We start from the raw sequence: 18,893 nt of genomic DNA, 5'->3' as shown, positions 1-18,893 counted from the left end.
TTCAGATCTTTGGTATTGCCACTTGAAGAAACAGATTAGAAATTGATTCATTTTGTATGCCTGGCTATAGCACCAATTTCAAGTATCCATTCTAATCCATCAGTGTTGGCAATTATGTTCTTATTTGATCTTTTTCTTAAGCTGCTTCTTTGCTCATGTCTAGACAGACGCCTGCATCTGTGTCACTTTCTAAATATATTGAGCACTCTGTTGCTCTTGTCTTTGATTTGCTTAACAAAAAACCCTAGAAAACTAGGAAAGAAATGGAATGAAAACTTCTGGTTTTCTCTGCAAACTGAAATCTATGCTTTTCTCTGTAAACTGAAATCCATAGAACAAAATACCCATGTACATCTTTTTTTTTTTAAAGAATCTCTGAATTATTAGGTAAGACTTTTATTTGGTGCTTCATATAACCGCTAAAGTCAAATATATGGAAATCATAGGGCCCTCTGTAGGTATGTAGTCCAGCCTGCTGCTCAAAGCAGGGATAGCTTTAAAGTTAGCTTATGTTACTTTGGGCTTTGGCCATCTGGGTTTCAGAAGTCTCCAAGGATGGCATTTCCATGCCCTCTCTGTGTGCCCTCACCTGGTGCTGTACCACTCATGGGGAAGAACTTTCTGCTGACGTCCCATTGGAGTTTGCTGTTTTGCTATCTGGCTTTTCCACAGTGGTCATGCAAAGGATGATAGCGTAGAGTGTATATGTGTATATGCTCTCATATCATAAAGAAAAACTCATGGAGTTTTGTGTTTTTTTTAAAAAAAAAAATACATTTAACTATTTTTCAAAGACTAGTTCCAAAGACAAATGACATTGCTACCCTCTGCCTAGACCATTTATGTCTTCTCATACAGCTATAATGCTATTGCTTACCTGAAATAAATTGTTACTGCTCATTTTTCTTACTGCCTGCCTCGGGAACATTTATCTTTGGTCATTCAGTGAATGGAGATGCAAACAAGTCACTGTTAGGAAAGTAAGAGTGCAAATGTACAATACAAAAGCTATTCCATGATCACTGTAGTCATGCTTTTACCCCACGCTAAACACATAATAGCTTGCTCCTCAGTGTAAGCAAGGTTAAGTGACCTTCCATTTACTGTGAGATGCCACATTTCTGGGGGATGTCATTGTTCACTACCAGTTGCGAAAGAATACCTGATATGATAGAAGGTTGTATCCTCTTCTGACAGGGAGTTCATCTGGCCATTCACAGGTCTTGCTTGTGCCTTCAGGTCTGGTTATCTACAAGGTTATGTGTCTCTGGTACGCTTAGTACACTTGCCATCTGCTGCTTTTCTTCTGGGAAGGAGCTAACACGACATATGAAATATCAAGTCCACTTCATGGCCCTTCCTTGTTATAGGCTTCTCTTTGTTTCCCAGCTGTTGACATACTGTGCCATAGTTTGCTTAGTGTATTTTATGAGTATGTGGTATGCAGGAAAACGCAAGTTTCCTGGGTTTGTATGGCCTGTCAAAGGGCCAAGTCAAATTCCAGCCTTTTGAATTGCAGAAAATTTTCGTGGTTTTGTTTGCTGTGTTGTTCCTAAGCTTTTTGGGTTAGACTTCAGACACTGGCTTTCTTAAATACTTTGGCCAGACTTGGGTTAGATAAGAAGGACAACCCCACAACAACATGAAAACTGCAAAGAGATGGTTTGAGAAATGTATGGCCTGGAGCAGCAGCGCATATTCTGCCTGTTCAGGGCAAAATGTGCCCTGGGGCCTCCTCAGACTGGGCGGTTCCCGCTGCTTGTAGCTTGGTCTGTGTGAGAGCTCATCTGTCCCTTAGATAAATCAGTGAAATGGGCTGTCATGTATCCTGTCTGTTAAGCTATGTTGCCTCTTCCAAAGTGGATTGAAATGTCATTGATTCCAGTCTTGTTGACATTAAGGTGACTTCTAAACCATCCACTCCAGCCTTACCCTAGAATTACTCTTGGCCAATAATTTAGTCTCTGGAAATACTAAAAAACCCAGTAAAAAAAGTCAGGTTCTAACTTAGCTTTACAAACAAGTCTCAATGATGAGTCAGCACCTTATTATTTACAGACTTCTATTTTTAGAGTTATTTGGGATGAGAGAGAGGATGATAACATGGTCAAGGCAGTAGTCTAGGACTCAGCAGACATGCTCAGTTCAGTCCCCTGTCCTGCACAGAGCTGTGATGTGATTGTGGGCCGGTCACTTACGACCAGAGTTTCTGTTGTGATCTTAAATACATGTTGATTTTTACCTGTGTCAGATGTGAGTTACGAACTTCCCAGTAACAACCTAGTGATAGTAGAGCTTCCTTAATTGATAGGAAAGTTGTGCAAGTGAGTACAGTAAAGACCATGCAAGTTCTAGATGGTAGGATAGGAGCCATCCCTCAAGTCTTCGCAGTTATATCAGCACTGAAGAGGAAACAGGCATTTAGCATAATGATTTATAACTTCACTTCACATGTGGACAAGACATATTGGCTGGCCCATATATGTCAGAGGGAACAACACGGTCCTTTGCTAAATTTGTTTGAAAAGTAACTGCATTTTCTAACCAGAATGCCTTTCTTTAAAATAAACAGTTTCCTCATTATCATTTCACTCATGCTATTATGTTGACTGTTGCCTTTTATTTGCCATAAAGCTGTCCAGGGTTTTGAGGGCCTATTTTGTGTTCTTACTCTCAGCAAGTTTTATTTTAACATTTAAATGGGAATAGCTTTGCTTTGGTGTGTACAGCTGAGGCACATTAAAACGAGACACTTAATTTTATCTGATTCTGACATAAATGTGATATAATTAAAGTGTAAGTCTCTGGAGACATTTGCCCATTTGTTCATTTTGTCAGCCAGCGTGAAACTCCCTTTATCTGAGTTTTCTTCCTGGTGCTTAGATAATGCAGGCTCTTGTACAAATGCATAGTCATTCTCATCAATATAAGAAAGATTTACCTGGTCTAGTCTCTTCCTCCTGTGCGTTTTGTTTGATTTTTGTTACCAATTCTCTGTTGTTTGTTTCTTCCTTTTTTAGGATTTTGAATCCTTTTTTTCTGCTAAAGAAGAAAACATTATTTATTCATTCCTGGGTCTTGCTCCTCCTCCAGGCACAAAGGTATGCACTGCTGTCCTTCCACAGGGGACATTTATTTGATTTTAATAAAAGATGAAGGTAGTCAGTGACTCAGCATGTCAAATAAGGGACAGTCACAAACACTACATTAGATGCTAGTGCAGAAAACTGTTACTAAGGCAAAAAAAAAAAGTCGCTGCTTCAGTAAATAACAGAAAATACTTCTCTCTTCCCTTCTTTCACTGAAGGCTTGTTACCATGCCTCCAGCTGATGATTTTTTTTGTTGTTGTTGTTGTTGTTAACACAAAGCAGTATTTTATCATGTCCAGCTTTTCAACGATGCAGAATTCCCTAATGCAATTTACAGGTTGTGTTAATTACAAGAAACCTTCACTTCCCCCTGACTGCATCAGACCTTGAGCAAACAGGGTTTGTGCTGGCCCCACAGAGGGGCTGGGCTGTGGACCCATTCCATCCTCTGTGTGTACACACAGGCTGGCACTATGAGGTTCGCTCCCTCTGCCTTGAGGAGGTAACTTATAGTCTCACCCAGGACTTTATGAAGTCACTCTGGCAAGTCTACCCTTTGTTCTCCATCCACTGTGTTTTGAAAATGTTCTAATTTATTTCTGGAAAAAGAAAAAGATGTTTCGTTGGGTTTCTTTCCTTTTTTTTTTTTTCCTTTTTACAAAAAGCAATGTGTTTTATCTTTCACAGAGCCTTCTTCTAATTATAAGTTTTATAACTGAGAGCATTACAGCTCTCTTATCCTAAGATCGTGTTAGATGATAATCAAATGTTGCCATCTTTAACATGGATGATTCAACGAAAGAAATGAATCAAGAGAGTGATGAGCCAGAGTGATAGCAGAGAACTCTGCTGCATTATGGTGGCCTGGCTGAAGAACTAACTGCCCTGGAGCATGAGATCTGCTTTCTGGTCCAACTCTGCTGCCAATTGTGTAGCAGCTCTGAGTGAAACGCTGTTGTAAATGTCCCTGGTTTTCCACTTCTGTAAAATCAGAGAGAAAAATAAGCCTTTGCTAAGTGCTTTGAGAACTACAGATGAGGAGATACCCAGGGGAGTGCCACAGTTGCTATAAATGTCTTTGACACTGAGTCCCTGTGTGATAAGGAGCAAGTGATTTAAACTTTCTGCTTTAGCTGTGCCATCTCCCATCAAGGGAAATAAAAATTACTTGCCTACTTCACAAGGGTCTTGTGAGAATTCATTTAATTAATATCCACAAAGGCATGAAAGGCTTAAAGGACTGCAGGTATTACATATTATAATCATTATAAAAGATACTTGGAGAATCAATGAGGTAAATAAAATTTTTCCATCTTGCCACTTCATATATTATCTGCGCCTTCATGCAAGGTTCTGTTAGATAGCATGTCTGTGAAGCTAAGTAACAATTTCTTAGAATTCATTCATTCCCAGGTGTCATCAGAGGGTATTACAGTTTTTACTTTGTGACAACCTTGTAAATGTTGAAAATAATATGTTCGGTATGTTCTGCTGGGCAGATAAGTGTTAGTGCTATTGATAGCAAGCACGTATGGTTTACGCTGATTAATTGCTGCATTGGTGGTGGTGGTGATTGTTTCAGTCCAGAGAGTGGAAATAAGTGAGAAGTGTTTTTAAAAAATCCATGTAAAGAGTGGAAGTATATTTACATTGTCTCCCTTTTAGAATCTGTTCCTGAATTTGAGAGAGACATATACAAGCGTTTTAGCATTTATTGCAGAGATGTTTCTCAGCACCTTCACCGCATGACAGTCTGGCTGTGCTTTGTCATACAAATAACCTTACTGCACTGCTTCTACTTTCCTTTCATTAAGCTGTCAATTCAACCTTAGCATGAAGTACAGTGGATGGCTCATGACATTGATTTCCAGCAGCATGAATCTGGAATAATAAGTCAGGTGTGGAAGAGAAGGCGATGATGACACATATGACAGTGTTTCCTACTAATCCCTTCTTAAATAATTGTGTTTTTTTTTCTGGAATATGGTGATAAGTTATAAAAGAAGCAAACTATAAAGCATGGAAACATCACAAAACAGTCAGTTAGCATTTGCTTTCTAGGGGTTTTGACCTCACTGAGACATTACAATGATTAATGTGAAGCTCATACACATTTTATAATCTTGCCTCAGAAGATTCTCTTTGCTTTTCCATCCATCTTTTTTCTCCTATTGCACCGGCAGCAGGGAAGCTCTTTAATGACCTTGATGCCATTTTACAGCATAGTCCACTAGAATCCTGACCCAGGACTGTTTTGAGCCTATTTCCTTGAGGAAGCAGAGGAACTTTTTGCTACTTCCTCAATAAATTGTAACTTCCCAACAAAATACTTGTAGTTAAATTAGTTGCCATGTCAGCCTGCTGAATGCAAAATACATGTTCCAGTTCTGCAGATTCTCATTTTTGTAGCCCTGACTTCTCTCTGGCGTAGGTGGCTACAACTTGGCACCAGACCTACTTGTCCAGTGTCTACATTGAACTGTTACTGCTAGGTATTGGAGCTGTGATGGTGCCAGAGCCTAATGTGCAAGCTGATCTACACTTACAGGGTGAGTCTGATATGTCTAGGACACATCAAAGTTGTCACCAAGGTGTAGATTGACTCTAAGACACATGTAAAGAAGCTCTGAATACACACAGACATAAAGGAGATCCTTCTCAGATCTGCAGCACACATGCAAAGGAGTCTTTACACACTTGTTTATTTAAGTATCCTCTTACTTACAAAAATAACTGCAATTGTTTCAGTAGGAAATAGCAAATCAACATCAAAGTTAACCAGACTGGCTGGAAAACAGCCTTAAGTAGGCACCTACCCCTCCCTGCAGCCAGCCGTCTTCAGACCTCTACTAAGGGTTCTGGTCAGGTACCACTGTACAAATGGCCAGTTGCTGTGTCCGTCATTGTGTTTCTGGATCCAGTACAATGAAGCATTTAATACCTGGATGGCACATGGAAACTTCTGCACATCTTGGTGGAAAGGCCGAAGCTCTAAATGCTATTTGCTTAGATCACTGTGGGAGTCAGGCAAAGATCTTCACACTTTTTTTTCCTATATATCAAGTACATCTTTATCCTTAAAGTGTGCTATGTGGTCATAAAACTCAGTGACATTACAGGAAATCAATACATGGGTTTGGTACTTCAAAAAGGATCAATTAGCTCACATCATCCTCTCTCTCCTGTTGCCTCCCCATCACACTGGTTGTCCTGTTATCTAAAGCATCATTTAACAGGGATGAGTAGCACAGTTTTGTGTGCCTAAGAGAAGAAGCAGACATAGTATTTGTGTTAATAAGTTCCTTAGTCTATTAATATGAAATACTTTCTCATTTGAAGGAAATACCTGGTCTAGAATACTTCTAATTTGAAAACACGTTTCATGGCAGACTGGCATTTAGAGGACAGCTGTGCTTTACGTCCGACCCAAAGATCACTCAAGTTAGTGATAGATTTCTGGATGTTCCCATTTAATCTTGGATTACTGGCATGCACAGTGATGTGCCAATAGTATACTTGTGTACATTTGAGCTGTAATCAATGTGGTTTGTATGTCTGGGGTCAGGTGTGTCAGTCTCAGCTGCCCTCAAAGTTGGGTATGTTTCTTTTTAAAGGCCAATCACTTTTATGCTTTGTCTGAGACTGTTCTCAATATTCTTGAAAATGCTCTGAAATATTGTTAATGTGTGAACGGCCCATTAAAAGCTCTGGCTGCACCGCTTGTTTTCTAAAATGGCACAGGTGAATTGTTTTGTCAATGAGACGCCTATTACTTAAACTAAGATGACAAACAGTATGCTCTATTACTACACCTTCCAGGTAATTAATTGCTTTTTATTTTCAGGGACAGTCAGTTTTTTTGAGAACTTTATTAACTGACATGGAATACTGATTACATTTCCCAGAAGTCCAGAGAGCCATCAGCTTGTAGCAAGATCATTTAGGTTTGCAATTGCCCTGTGAACTCAGTGAAGCTGATTTACTTGAGCTGAGTGTCTGTTTTCAAATCTTGTATATACTTAAATCTTTAATCTTAGTATTCTTGGTTTTAATATCCATAATCTTGATATCCCAAAATCTGTAGATACTTGAGCTTTAGTCTTTTAGTTGAAGAAGATTCCTGCTAAGGCTGCTTTGAATTACAAATTTACAGTATGTGCTTTTTATTTAAAGAGTAAATGACCTGTCAGCCAGTCTTCATAAATGGTACTTCATTTTGAATTAGTTAAAAATTAAATTTTGTGTTTCTATGGAGAGCTAGTATAATAATGATATTCCAAACATCACAGTTCTCCATATAATTAACAAGAACTCTGTATGTGTCTCTGCATGCACGTGCGTTGTGGCTGATAGCACGCTGCTTCTAGAGGTCAGTTCTTTCAGTTACACCTTTTTTTTTGCCTTATGCTCTGAGTAAGTATATGATTCATCTGAGATAGTTTTACACAATAAGTTCATTTTAATTAGAATGCCATCTTTAGTCTTTATGTATTTATGTATCTGCCAAAAAACACTGAGTACATATATTTTAAAATGAAATGTTAATATACAAGCTGAAAGTAAATCTCTAATCAATTTAGTTTTCATTAACATTATGTTTTTCATTTTAGGAACTGCTACAAAGAAAGTATCTGTAAGGAAGTTATCATTTGCTTAAGAAAACAATGTATTAACACAGTGTTGCACAAGAGAATTTAAATATATGTCTGTGTTACTACATATTTTAATCTTCAAATATTATTTTAGCTTGTGGGGGAAAAGCAAAAGGCAAATTAAGCCAAACAAATTTCTCTCTAGATCTGTTTTTAATAACAATGCCACCAGCATCAGAGTGTAGTGAGCCCACAGTTTTATGTGTACTTGAAATGAGACAATATTGCTAGAAAAAGAAGTAGTCTTTTCTCATTCCTTCTTCCTCTGGCACCTTCTGCTTGCTCCCAGCTGCTTATTCCTCTCCCCAAGCATCCCCCACGGGCTGGCAAAAACATTCATGCAGCTGTGTAACGGAGTGCGCAAATTGTGTGAGATATAGAATTATTTTTCTTTTTAAAGCTTTAATCTCGATCAGCCTCCTGCTCCAGACCACCATGCAGCCCTGGAAAGGCTCTTTTTTGCTGCCAGGAGGGCAGGGGCAGTGCAGAGCTGGGAGGGACTGCAGGGAGGGAGATGCTTGCTGCTGATAGGGTTTTTTTTCCTGCCGTTTTTTTTCTGGGCAGAGAGGAAAAGGAACTTATGAGCCTACGTGCCTACTCTCTTTTCATTACAAGCCCCTTACATATAAAACAGATTTTCCATTATTGAGGAGAAAATTGCCAAAAGGGCACCAAATGTTACAGAGAGTGAAGTTTCAGGAAAAAGATAAAACTGCAGAAGTATTTTGTCCATCTTCACTCTGTCATCATATCTGCTTGAAACATTCCTAACCTCCTTTCTGTCATTTTTGTCCCCATCCAGCAGAGCATCTCAGCAGGAGGACGTGTCTGACGTTGCACACCACATCATGGGACAAAGGTCTCTAAGTCAGCACTCACCCAAGTATGCTCTGGGGCTAAAAGCCAGATAGCTGTGCTAGTGTCATGCTTCTATAGGTTAAGCACACTGGCTGAAGAAATCATAGGTGATGGGGACACAGGAGGAGGACTTGTGAAGATTAAAAACAAGGGATCGTGACTCGGGGCTTTTGTTTAACTGTAGAGACAAATGAAATTATGGGAAACCAGGAAAACCCAAACCAACCAGGTGCATGAGTTGTAAGGGCTTGGTCACAAGGATGAGAATGGAACTTGTCTTCTATCAGGGACATGCTGCTCTGCCCAAAGCGTGTAGGATTTAGGATGACACAGGAAAGGACCTCCCCTGAGTCCAGTTCTCTGTTGCTGGAAGCAACCACACCAGATACACCTCTCAGAAGTGGACAAATTCCCTTTTAATGAATTAAGTCCTTTGCCTCTGCCTCTCTACTACAAAGCTCTTCCAAAATTTCACATTGCTGATAATTAGAATTGCTATTTACAGCTGGGTTGTGCTCATTTTGCATCTTCCACAGTGCTCGTCCTTATCCTGTCCCTCCCTGATGTTTACTCTGATCTATTTTTAGAGAGCCATCATATCCCCTCACAGCATTACTTTCAATAGATTAAAGTAATGAAGCTTTTTTTGTCACCCTTTCATGAGGCAGGCTCTCCACTCCCTCAAATATTCTGTAGCTCCCCTCTGCACCTGTTCCAGTCTGAATTTCTCTTTCTTGAGCCTGAGGGACTGGAATGGTACAGAGCGATCCAGAGGAGCTTTCGCCTTGGCCTTACACAATGACATTAATATTCGCTTTCAGCTGCACCAGCTATACCTTGCCTCCTGCAGCTGAGAATCACATTTATTACCTCTTTCACTATCGCATCACATTTGTGTCTCAGTCATTCTGTGGTTATTTAAATACGTCCATCTTTTTCTCCTTTGATGATCGTCAGCTAACAAGCTCCCAAAGTGCAGTAGAAATGTCTGTTTCTAATCTTTGTCCCAGAACTACCTGTTCCAAATAATGTGACTTTACACTTCATGCTCTTGCATTTCATTCTATTTCTGTTGTTCCACTTGAGGCCATACAGGTCTCCTTTTATCTGACACAGTGTGTGATCCAGTGTGACCTTTCACAGCTACCTAGCTGCAAGTACAACGGGACATAAAATAAAGAGCCTTCTAGGAGGTGCTTGTTCACGGTGCTGGAATAAATAGATTTGATAGATTGGTGTGTGAATGGAGGAACAGTTTCCTCATGATTTTAAACAAGAAAGTTAAGAGACTGCATACAAAATCCTTTATTACTTGTGGTTTTCTGTAGCTTCTTGGTAAAGTTTAATTGTAATGCATGCTGGTGAAAAAGGCTTTCTTTCTGAAGCTAGAATGTGTCATCAGGGTGAGCACTGGTTTCTATTAAGCTTTCCACAGAAAAGTTAGAGAATCTCCTGTGCTCTGAAGAGGAAGAAGTGCTTGAATTGATGTTTTCCCTACATGAATCCCATGCCTTTACCAACAGATCAACATGCCAACAAGTGTTCCTTTCACAGGAAAATGTCCAAAAGGGTATATTTTCATTCGAGTGCTGAAACAAAATTAGAAAAACACCTCGCAAAACTGTAAAGTTAAGAGTTTTATAGAAATGAAGTGTCGGTTTTGTGCCCTGAAGCTAACAATTACTTCTCCTCTGATGCCAGGAGAGTGAAAAGCCTGATGCCACGGATGAAACTGAGGCACACACGGAAGACAAGGCAGATGAAGGGGCTCATGAAGAGGCTCAGTCTGCTCAATCACCATCAGAAGATCAACAGGTAATTTTTCCTTTTTGTGATATGAGGGTTTTACCTGTGCTAAGTGCATGAAACATAAATCCACAGGCCTTCCTAGTGTGCCACAGGGTGGGAATACAGATTGAAGAGTGGTCCTGCTTGTCTTTTGGATGCATTTTCTTTGACATCATGGTGATACGAAAACTAGATCAAACCCTTGGTAACTTTGCTCTGAGTCTTGAATAACAGCAGTTATCTGTCTTTAACAGTTTCCTTTTGCCTCTTGTTACCATCAGCTTTTTTTTAATGCTCATTTGGAAGCAGACTCTGGTTATGGAGAATAATTTAGGACTAGACATCTGAGTCCTATCTGTGTGGAAAAATTTGCTGCTATCGATGGCCAGCATCTGCACTGCTCGTAAATCTAGTTGTTAATGCTTGTTGTCATGTACCAGCATTGACTGCTGTTGCAGCAAGCCAGATCTGACAATGTCTTCTCCAGGCCATGCAGAAAGCCCTGGGCAGTGCAGAAATGGAGACCGTTTTTATCCTTTCTGCCTGCATCGGGGTCTGATGTTACAGTCACATGGGCGGATCTCGAATGGGAGTGCTAAGGGTTCTTGGAGAAGCCATCTGAGTTCCTTCAATTCCCTAGTATAATATCCTGCAGTTAGCTAACGTCAGTAAAGTACTTGTGGTTGAAAGGTAGATGAATCTCATAAAAAGGGACCATTCTGTTGTGTGCCTGTGTCTTCCTCAGTGGAGTGTTTATGTACCGGCCAGGTTCTAGACCCAGTGGAGACTAAGCAGAAATGGATCCTGTGTCTGGAGACGGGGATCCAGCTGCTTTATTTCTCTTGCTGCTCTGACAGTTTGGCATTTAAGGATGGGTTTATTTTGATGTTGCAGTGTCAGGTGACTCTCTTCCCAAAGAGGCAGCCCTACTGCTGGATCAAGCACTTACACTTGATGGGTATTTTTGTGGTTTGGAGATCAGACAGTCCCAGTGGAATATCTGTCACAAATGCATCGTCTCTTTCACTAAAGACCAAAACAAATGTGTTTTGTTTTTTTTCCATCTAGCTGCAATGTTTTTCCAGAGGAAGCACCTCTCTGTAAGCCTTTCCCCATTACCCTTTTTAACAGTGACTGAATCAGTCATTGCTAGTCCGGAAAAGCACCCTTTTGCACAGCCTCATGCAAGTCTCGGGCCCTGGGAAGTCCCATTTAAAATTTCAGAATGGCAATGAGGAGAGACAGTCCTCAGTGGGAACTGAAATTTCTCTTTAAATTATATCCAAGCACTTTTTATGTCTCTATGAATTTCAGATGGCACATGAGTGCTATCAAATACCTTTTTCCTCAGCTCTTAAGGGAAGTGCAGCATAAAACTGCAGTGCATCCCCTGGCTGGATTAGATTACTTGCCATTCTGGCTGGCAGTCTACTCTAATGTTTTTCAAATGGGAACAGAATGCTGGAACATGTCTGCAAATGTGTCAAGCAGCTGTGTATGAGAGGTTTTGTAATGACATAATGCAATACCACTCCTATACAACAAGCACCTTGCTCCATTTCTCACAGAGTGGATTGGAGCTGTAAGTGGAAAAAATATTCTCCTTTAGTTTTACAGGGAGGGGAGTGGCAGAGGAGAGAGCACCAGGCGAGAGAGTGTGTTTGAACAGATCTTTCTGTGGTTATGAGGGCGTGAAATAAGGTTAGTCTTACAAATCCCCCCCTTTCACCTGTGCAGTCTTGGCAGTGTCAAAATGTTCTTACATAAGGAGGAGGAAAAGTCTTCCTGAAATTGCCCAACTCTGATACCCACCTTCATCATGCCAGGTGTATATTAGCTCCTAGAGGAAGAAAAAAAGCACTGTTTCTGTTCCTGTCTCACTCGCTTTTAGAGAGGGTACTCATCACTGGAGGCAGCAAGATACCAGGGGTTCCTGCTGGGGACACACAAACCCCATTTTTCAGTTTGTTCCACCACCCGCTTCCCATGTCACCTTGGACAAATCACTTCAGTGACGTGACATCTGTCCGCCTTGCCATAGTTCATTCCAATTATCACTTCTGTTAGGATGGCATGAATCATCTGTAGAAATTCTGGTATTCTCTTTCACTACAGACAGCACACAGAGGACGAGTTTAGATGAGAAGAATGACTTTGAGGCAGCTACAATGAGATGAATTCCGCCTTTTGTCTCTGTATCTCATTCTACCCTTATAAAAGAAAGCTAGAATAACATTTCCTTACCTGGCCAGGGTTTTATGAGCTTAAATACATTTAAAGACTGTCAGATTACCATTGGAATATCCTCGCTGGATGTTAGGTCCTGAAGGATACATGTAGTATCAACACAGTATTTTCAGTATTTCCCTCTCTTCCTCTCATTCTGCAGCCCAGCACATCTTGTTTGACTGCTTGACCCCACTGAATAGATGTTTTCCAGGTACTCTCCCCACCCGTGTCTTTTTTTCCTTCTCACTTGTTAAAAGCTGGTCTCTGTATACTGAGTTCTGAAAGGGTGACCTTTTTATCAGCAGTGCACCGTGTTTTGCAGCCAAACAGTTGCATCTTTTGAACAGTAGTCAGATCCCTTTTAGAGTGTCACCCTACTCTTTTGACAAACGCTCAAATCAAAATGCCATAATTTAAACATCGCAGTTTTATGTTCTGCTCCTGAATTATTACACCATTGGGGATCTAGTATTGGCATTTTGGCCTGATTTAGCACCCAGTTTCGAACCAGCTTAAAAATGCCTCTCTCATGCGGGGTGTAACCCAGCTGGCTTTTCTCCAGTGACTTTGCAGGAGAAATGCCAGTGCTATGGAAAAATTCTAGAAGAGTCTCGGTGAGGTAAAGATATCTCAGTTTTTGCCAATGAGTATAAGACAGATAACAAAATAAGCTGTGACTGTCTCAACTGTGGAGCTGCATGGAGGGTCCCAGATTTCAGAAGGCTCCTCCAATGCCTCAGTCACAGGAATGGCAGCCGACATTCAGTGTGGGTACGTGTGGAGGCTGCAGCCCTCCCCTACTACTTCTGCTGCCCTGGCTGGGAGATGCAGGAGTCCAGAAGATCCAGCTTTTTATCTCAGGCCTGGTGTGACCCTGAGGAAACCAGCAAGAGACCCCAGTACTCTGAAAAACAAAACTCTTGAGTCAGCAGCTGCCTCCTGAAAGCGGCAGGGATAAGTACTCAGTGTGACAGGTTGTTCTTCACACACCTCACGTTAGACTGCCAAGGCTTCCAGCCCCTCCTTCACACAAGCATCCAGGATAGTCCGGAGCAGATGTTGCAATAAAAAGTACCTTACACAGACCCAGCAGTAAGAGGAAGAGCTTTCAGCCTGGGTCACCAAGGGACAGCTGCACTAGGATTTCTTTAGATTATGACATTTTTTTTCACCTTAAACCTATTGTGTACTTTCCTTCCCTAATCACTTCATCAAGCTTATCCTTGACTTCTTCCTAATCTTTTTTTCATACCTAATCCCCATCCTCTGATTGAGAACGTTGAGGAACCATTTTGTTTGGATATGGTTTACCTTTTTCTTGTGTTGTCTGTCCCTTGGTTTTTTAAATTTTTGAGGAAAAGACTGTGACCTCCTATGCGCATGGCACAGCGAGGGCTTTGCTGGTGACTGGATGCGGTGGTAATAATTTTTCTTTCTTTTCACTATCTGATTTTGACTTTAGATTTTAGCTCGGGTGTTAGAATATTTTTTAAGTGGTGTCCCAGTTAAATCAGTTTGCAGTACAGATTAGGCTCGCTTCAGGGCAGAATTATTTTAGAAACATGTTCAAAAATCATATTATAATGCAAGTCTGTATTCTGTCTCAGCAATTCCCCAGGTCATATATAAACCCTGGCACTGCAGCTCACTTCCTTATCTCAACTCATTCTATGCAAACTCGTATCAGCCCCTCATGCCTTCTGCATGGTACTGTTCCATTTGCCCTTTCTCTTTGGGATTTTGCGTAAGATTAGCTCTTCTCTCCAATAACCAGCTTGGTATCTAAAATTAAATTCTATTCACTGTACATTTATATTTTTTTCTCTTTTATCTCTCTTCCCTTCATCACTTTTGCTCTATCTGCAGTCTAAAACCAACTTATATTATTTTTATTCCCCAGTACTGTTGAGCCAAGGCATCTGTTCCAGCCTACAACAGTTAACAGAATTGCAAGCCAGATTCTGAGTGATGATATATAACATAGATAAGACTCTGTACAATTCTGATTTAAATTTCATTTTTAAGACCAGCTAATTACCAAAAAAACCAAAACCAAACCCACCTCAAAAAGCAAACAAAACCCCAGCTCTAATGCTTTGCTTGTCAATGAAGCAGATTTGATTGGAAGTAACTGAGAAAAAAAGGAGCTGTATTTAATGATTTTTATATCCCCTTTTCAAAGTAAAAGCTTAGCTTAAATGTGCTTTGTGAGTTAATCTGGAGGACATTATCTCAAAGCAAATCCACTGAATTCCACATCATTTTCCTAAATTCAGTTTTTAATTTCTGCTGTGTTTTGTCTGTATGACCTCTGATATTCTTTCTTTGGTCTATCTTTTAAACATTTTCTTTTGTGTCTCTTATCTAGGAAAGCAAGGAAGAACATGCAGCATCAGGGGTATAGTATATTTGGACATTTTGCTTTCATCTTTTGTTTGTGTGCATTTAATTCCTTTTCAGTCCCATTGCTTCACTCAAAAGTAAATTCTTATTCATGAAACTAAATATACTAGTATTATATTCTGCTAGAGATAATTATTGGTCATATCAAAGTCTTATTGTTTGGGAACAAAGATAGGCCTTTAATCATTAAAATCTGTAAATAGGAGAGAAATTGTCTTTCACAGATTCTTTAATAAAATTTGCCAGGGACTCCCAAGACAACTATATCTTTGACAATTGCCAGCTGACATCATGCTGATTACATTTTCAGTGCTGTGAGTGTGAAAGAGTCATTTTGACAATTTAGGCAGTTCTGCCTATAAAGGATATATTTTCCTTGACAGAATTTCTAAGACGCAGATGCAAATCCTTATACACTTTTCTGTTTTGCCCAGCATTGCACGTTTATGCCTTGAATATTTCTTTATTTCGGTAAAACTAATGATTACTTCAGGCTGTTTTCCACTACAAACCTGCAATTAATAAGAGCACACCTTCACATCTTCCCACTTCCAAACTGCAGTACATGCACGTATACTTGTGTATAGTTACTCCCACGTCCCCGCTGTCAAGAGTTATGCATTGTGGCCCTGGCAGCTGAAATGGAGCTCCTGGGACCATGGGCAAAGTGCGGGGGCTCCTGGTGGGGCTGGCAAGGGCTGTTAAGGCTGGTTAGTGCACCCTGGCACCACTAACTAATGCGTCAAGCAAGGAAAATACCCATTTTTTTTTCTGTAAAAGGTAATTGACTTGAATTTTGAACTGAAGTTGTGAATATCTGAAAGATGTTGCGTGTCTGTGGGCTTGCCTGGCCCTGTGTCAAAGAGAAAGGCACCTTTCCTGGGGGAAGATGCTGAAAGAGGCAATATTCCTTTGGCACAAGAACTTCTAATCCAGCTGACCTTTGCGGATGTTCATATTATGTTTTTGGTTTTACTGGAATGATCCCTTAGTGCAGTGGTTTTCCCTAAAATGCAGTGATTCAGACCAGGAATCTGATTACAACAGGTCCATTCCCAAGCACATGTTTAAACAGGATTTTACTTAGCGACTCACATGTGACTTTCCTACAGACAGTATGTGTCTGAGATGAACACCGAAGGTCTGTGCTGCTTATATGCTACCCGCAGTCCTGACTGAAAACTAATTGAGTATTCTTTCATTGGTTGATTACGCCAGGAGGAAATTCCCATAATTTTTGTAGTCTAAGTAATATATGAAGGTATGACATTTTGAGATAAAGCTTGTTTATACACACAGAAGGAGTGCCTTTGAACAAGAGTTTGCTGGAAGAGAAGGAGCAGAGAAGCCTACAATGCAATTCTCAGTTGTTTTTCAGAGTAGGGCTCCACTTTAAAGCTTCATTTACTAGCTCTTAAAAGACGACAAACACAGATTTTTGTCCGTCTTACATAAATGCTAGCTTTCAGATGACTGTTCGTTTGGGTGACTGAAGCGAAGGGCTATTGCCTTTAAATTGTGCTATTTCTCCTATATAAAAGAGAGAAATAAGAACTTTGGAAACAGAAACAAGGCTGTATTATCTGACCCGGAATGACTTTTAGATTATTTGGGAGTCTAGTTGACTGTGAATCTTGACTTGTTTACTGCTCCAAGAAAGCATATAATTAAAAATACAAAACTTTTGGTCATATTTACATGTATTTCACATTCTCATTTTGATCGTGAACATTTATTTACAGCTTAACCATGTACTGTGTTCTAACCTCTGTAAGAAGGGGGTTCTTGTGTTCCAGCAGTTTCCTATTAACTCCACAAAGCTAAAGCCCTGGCATGTTAAGATTAAAAATTACTTCTCTGTTCTATTTTTGTAAGCTCAAATGATATTACATTTACTAGAAACAGAACAGTTGCAGAAGCAGAGGTCTGCATTTCAAGGCTGTTTATTTTTCCTTCAATTCCTATATGATAACTACAACTATTTTCTATAAAAAAGGAAGAAAAAGAAAAGCAGGAAGAGGGAGAAGAAAAAGAAGAGGTGGAGGAGCAAGAAGAGTCTTAGTACACTTCCCTATGATAAATTCTTTCTTGAACAGGTTTTCAGGTAACTATTACGATATCCAGCACAGTTTCTAAATGTTCTTAAAGTAACATAAACTTGAAAAATTTGTACATAATGTTGTTATATGCAATGACAAGACTGGAAAGAACGTACCAAAACCAAAAAGGGCATTATGCATTTGACATGTAAGTTAGTCAGAACTACTGCCCTTAATGAGTCTGTTTGTTTTCGCCGTTTCTGTGGCACCAATGAATCAGACTTTTCTACACAGCTGTCTCTGTGATCCCTAATAATCACCGAATACTGCAGGCCCTTCGGTCCATTCCCCATCGCTCTTACAACCTTCACCTCCGGGCCAGGCTTCTGATATCTGCTTTGGGCATGTTCCTTAGCATCTTCCTGCGGTAACCCCCATCTCTCTGCTGTGTCCCCTAAATATGAGCAATGCAAAGTGCAGCGTGCTAGGTGTGTACTGCTTGAGCAGTCAGTATATATGCACGAAGGGCCCAAACGCTGGGCCAAAAGTACATTTAATTGCTGGTCTCATTGCAGCTTCTCTTTTATCTGGGATAAGAGTTCATTCCTCTCCTCTCTTACTCAGCTACTGATTTCACTGAAACTTTTAGGAGCTTCGTGTCTCAAATGAAGCCCTCTCTCAAATTTAGTTGAAATGTTAAAAAAAAAACCCACTACTAGGGAAGGGAGAGGAGCCTGACCAGAAATATGACACACTATAAAATTACTCTGATTGCCTTAGAAACTAGGCCAAATGTGACTTTAAAACGTCAAAACAGGAAGTATCTGGGAGGCAGAATTTATGCCTGTATATATGTATGAGCATTCAGCATTGCTTAAGTTTTGTCAGCATGTGGTTTCAAATTTAATTTTCAGGTTTTCTTCTTCCTCCTACTGTCTCTTCTCCTCTGCACAGAAATAAAGATCAGACAATCACTTAATAGGGAAAAACCATTAACCTACAAGAAAGTTGGAATTTCCAGCAGATTTGCCTTTGGGAGGTTGGAGACATAGAACATGATATGCCCTTTCTAGAGTTAGTGGGATTCCCACATAACTCTGCCTGTGGGGTAGTTGACATAGGTTTCACCAACTGGACATCGGTGTGGAGACCCAGTGCCTCAACAGGACAAAAAATCCGTCCCTTCTGTCACGCTACCCCTCCCAAATCTGGGTTCCTCTATTGCATGGGAATTAATTCATACCAATGTTGTCCAGCGTTCAGACATACAAAATCACAGAAGGAGTGCTAAGGTCTAATCTAATCTAATTTTCCTTATTTTTGTTCAGGAAGCACAAGCTGGAGCAGCCCTGCCAAAGAAAATAAAATCACTCTTTCAAGCAAGCCATCACTACCTTTCATGCCTGTAGACTTATGAACATATGAATACATAACAGAACAAAGACACCCGCTCTGTCCTACCTGTGGCCTTTATATATATATTTGGTATTCCAATTGCTTGTTAAAATGGGTCTTCTTATATCTGACTGGTGGTATTTCAGTTGATTGTTACATGTTGGAATAGTATTGTCCATGTCACATTTTAGATTGTAAGCTCCTCAGGGCAGGAACCATGTCTTTCTCCATGTCTATATACTGCCAAACACATTGCTGCCACTCAGCAGATAACTGCGCTCGCACAAGTGACGTATTCAGAGAAAATGAATTTCAGCACTGAAAACTGCAAAGAGGCTTCCTATATACAAGCTATGTGAGTCACTTCTCCCCCAGCTGGCTTTTGAAAATGATTGAGATTTCCATTGTACAGCAGTTTAAATAAATGCGTTTTCTGTCA

At 40.2% G+C, this 18,893-nt stretch overlaps 1 protein-coding gene across 1 annotated transcript in view; it reads left to right on the top strand.

Annotated features, from left to right (window-relative positions):
- The window catches only part of SH3BGR (SH3 domain binding glutamate rich protein), a 29,888-nt gene extending 10,995 nt beyond the window's left edge, over nt 1–18,893 (top strand). The window contains exons 3-7 of the mRNA XM_054208682.1: nt 3,021–3,101; nt 10,302–10,415; nt 14,986–15,015; nt 17,017–17,124; nt 18,388–18,893. Coding sequence (XP_054064657.1) covers nt 3,021–3,101; nt 10,302–10,415; nt 14,986–15,015; nt 17,017–17,082 — 291 coding nt within the window. The 3' untranslated portion in view covers nt 17,083–17,124; nt 18,388–18,893. The remainder of the gene's footprint in view (nt 1–3,020; nt 3,102–10,301; nt 10,416–14,985; nt 15,016–17,016; nt 17,125–18,387) is intronic.

Source organism: Rissa tridactyla, chromosome 1 (genome assembly GCF_028500815.1).
Source record: "Rissa tridactyla isolate bRisTri1 chromosome 1, bRisTri1.patW.cur.20221130, whole genome shotgun sequence".
NCBI classification, from domain to species: Eukaryota; Metazoa; Chordata; class Aves; order Charadriiformes; family Laridae; genus Rissa; species Rissa tridactyla.
Note: the sequence above shows the minus strand (reverse complement) of the source record. Positions and strands in the feature narration are given on the sequence as shown.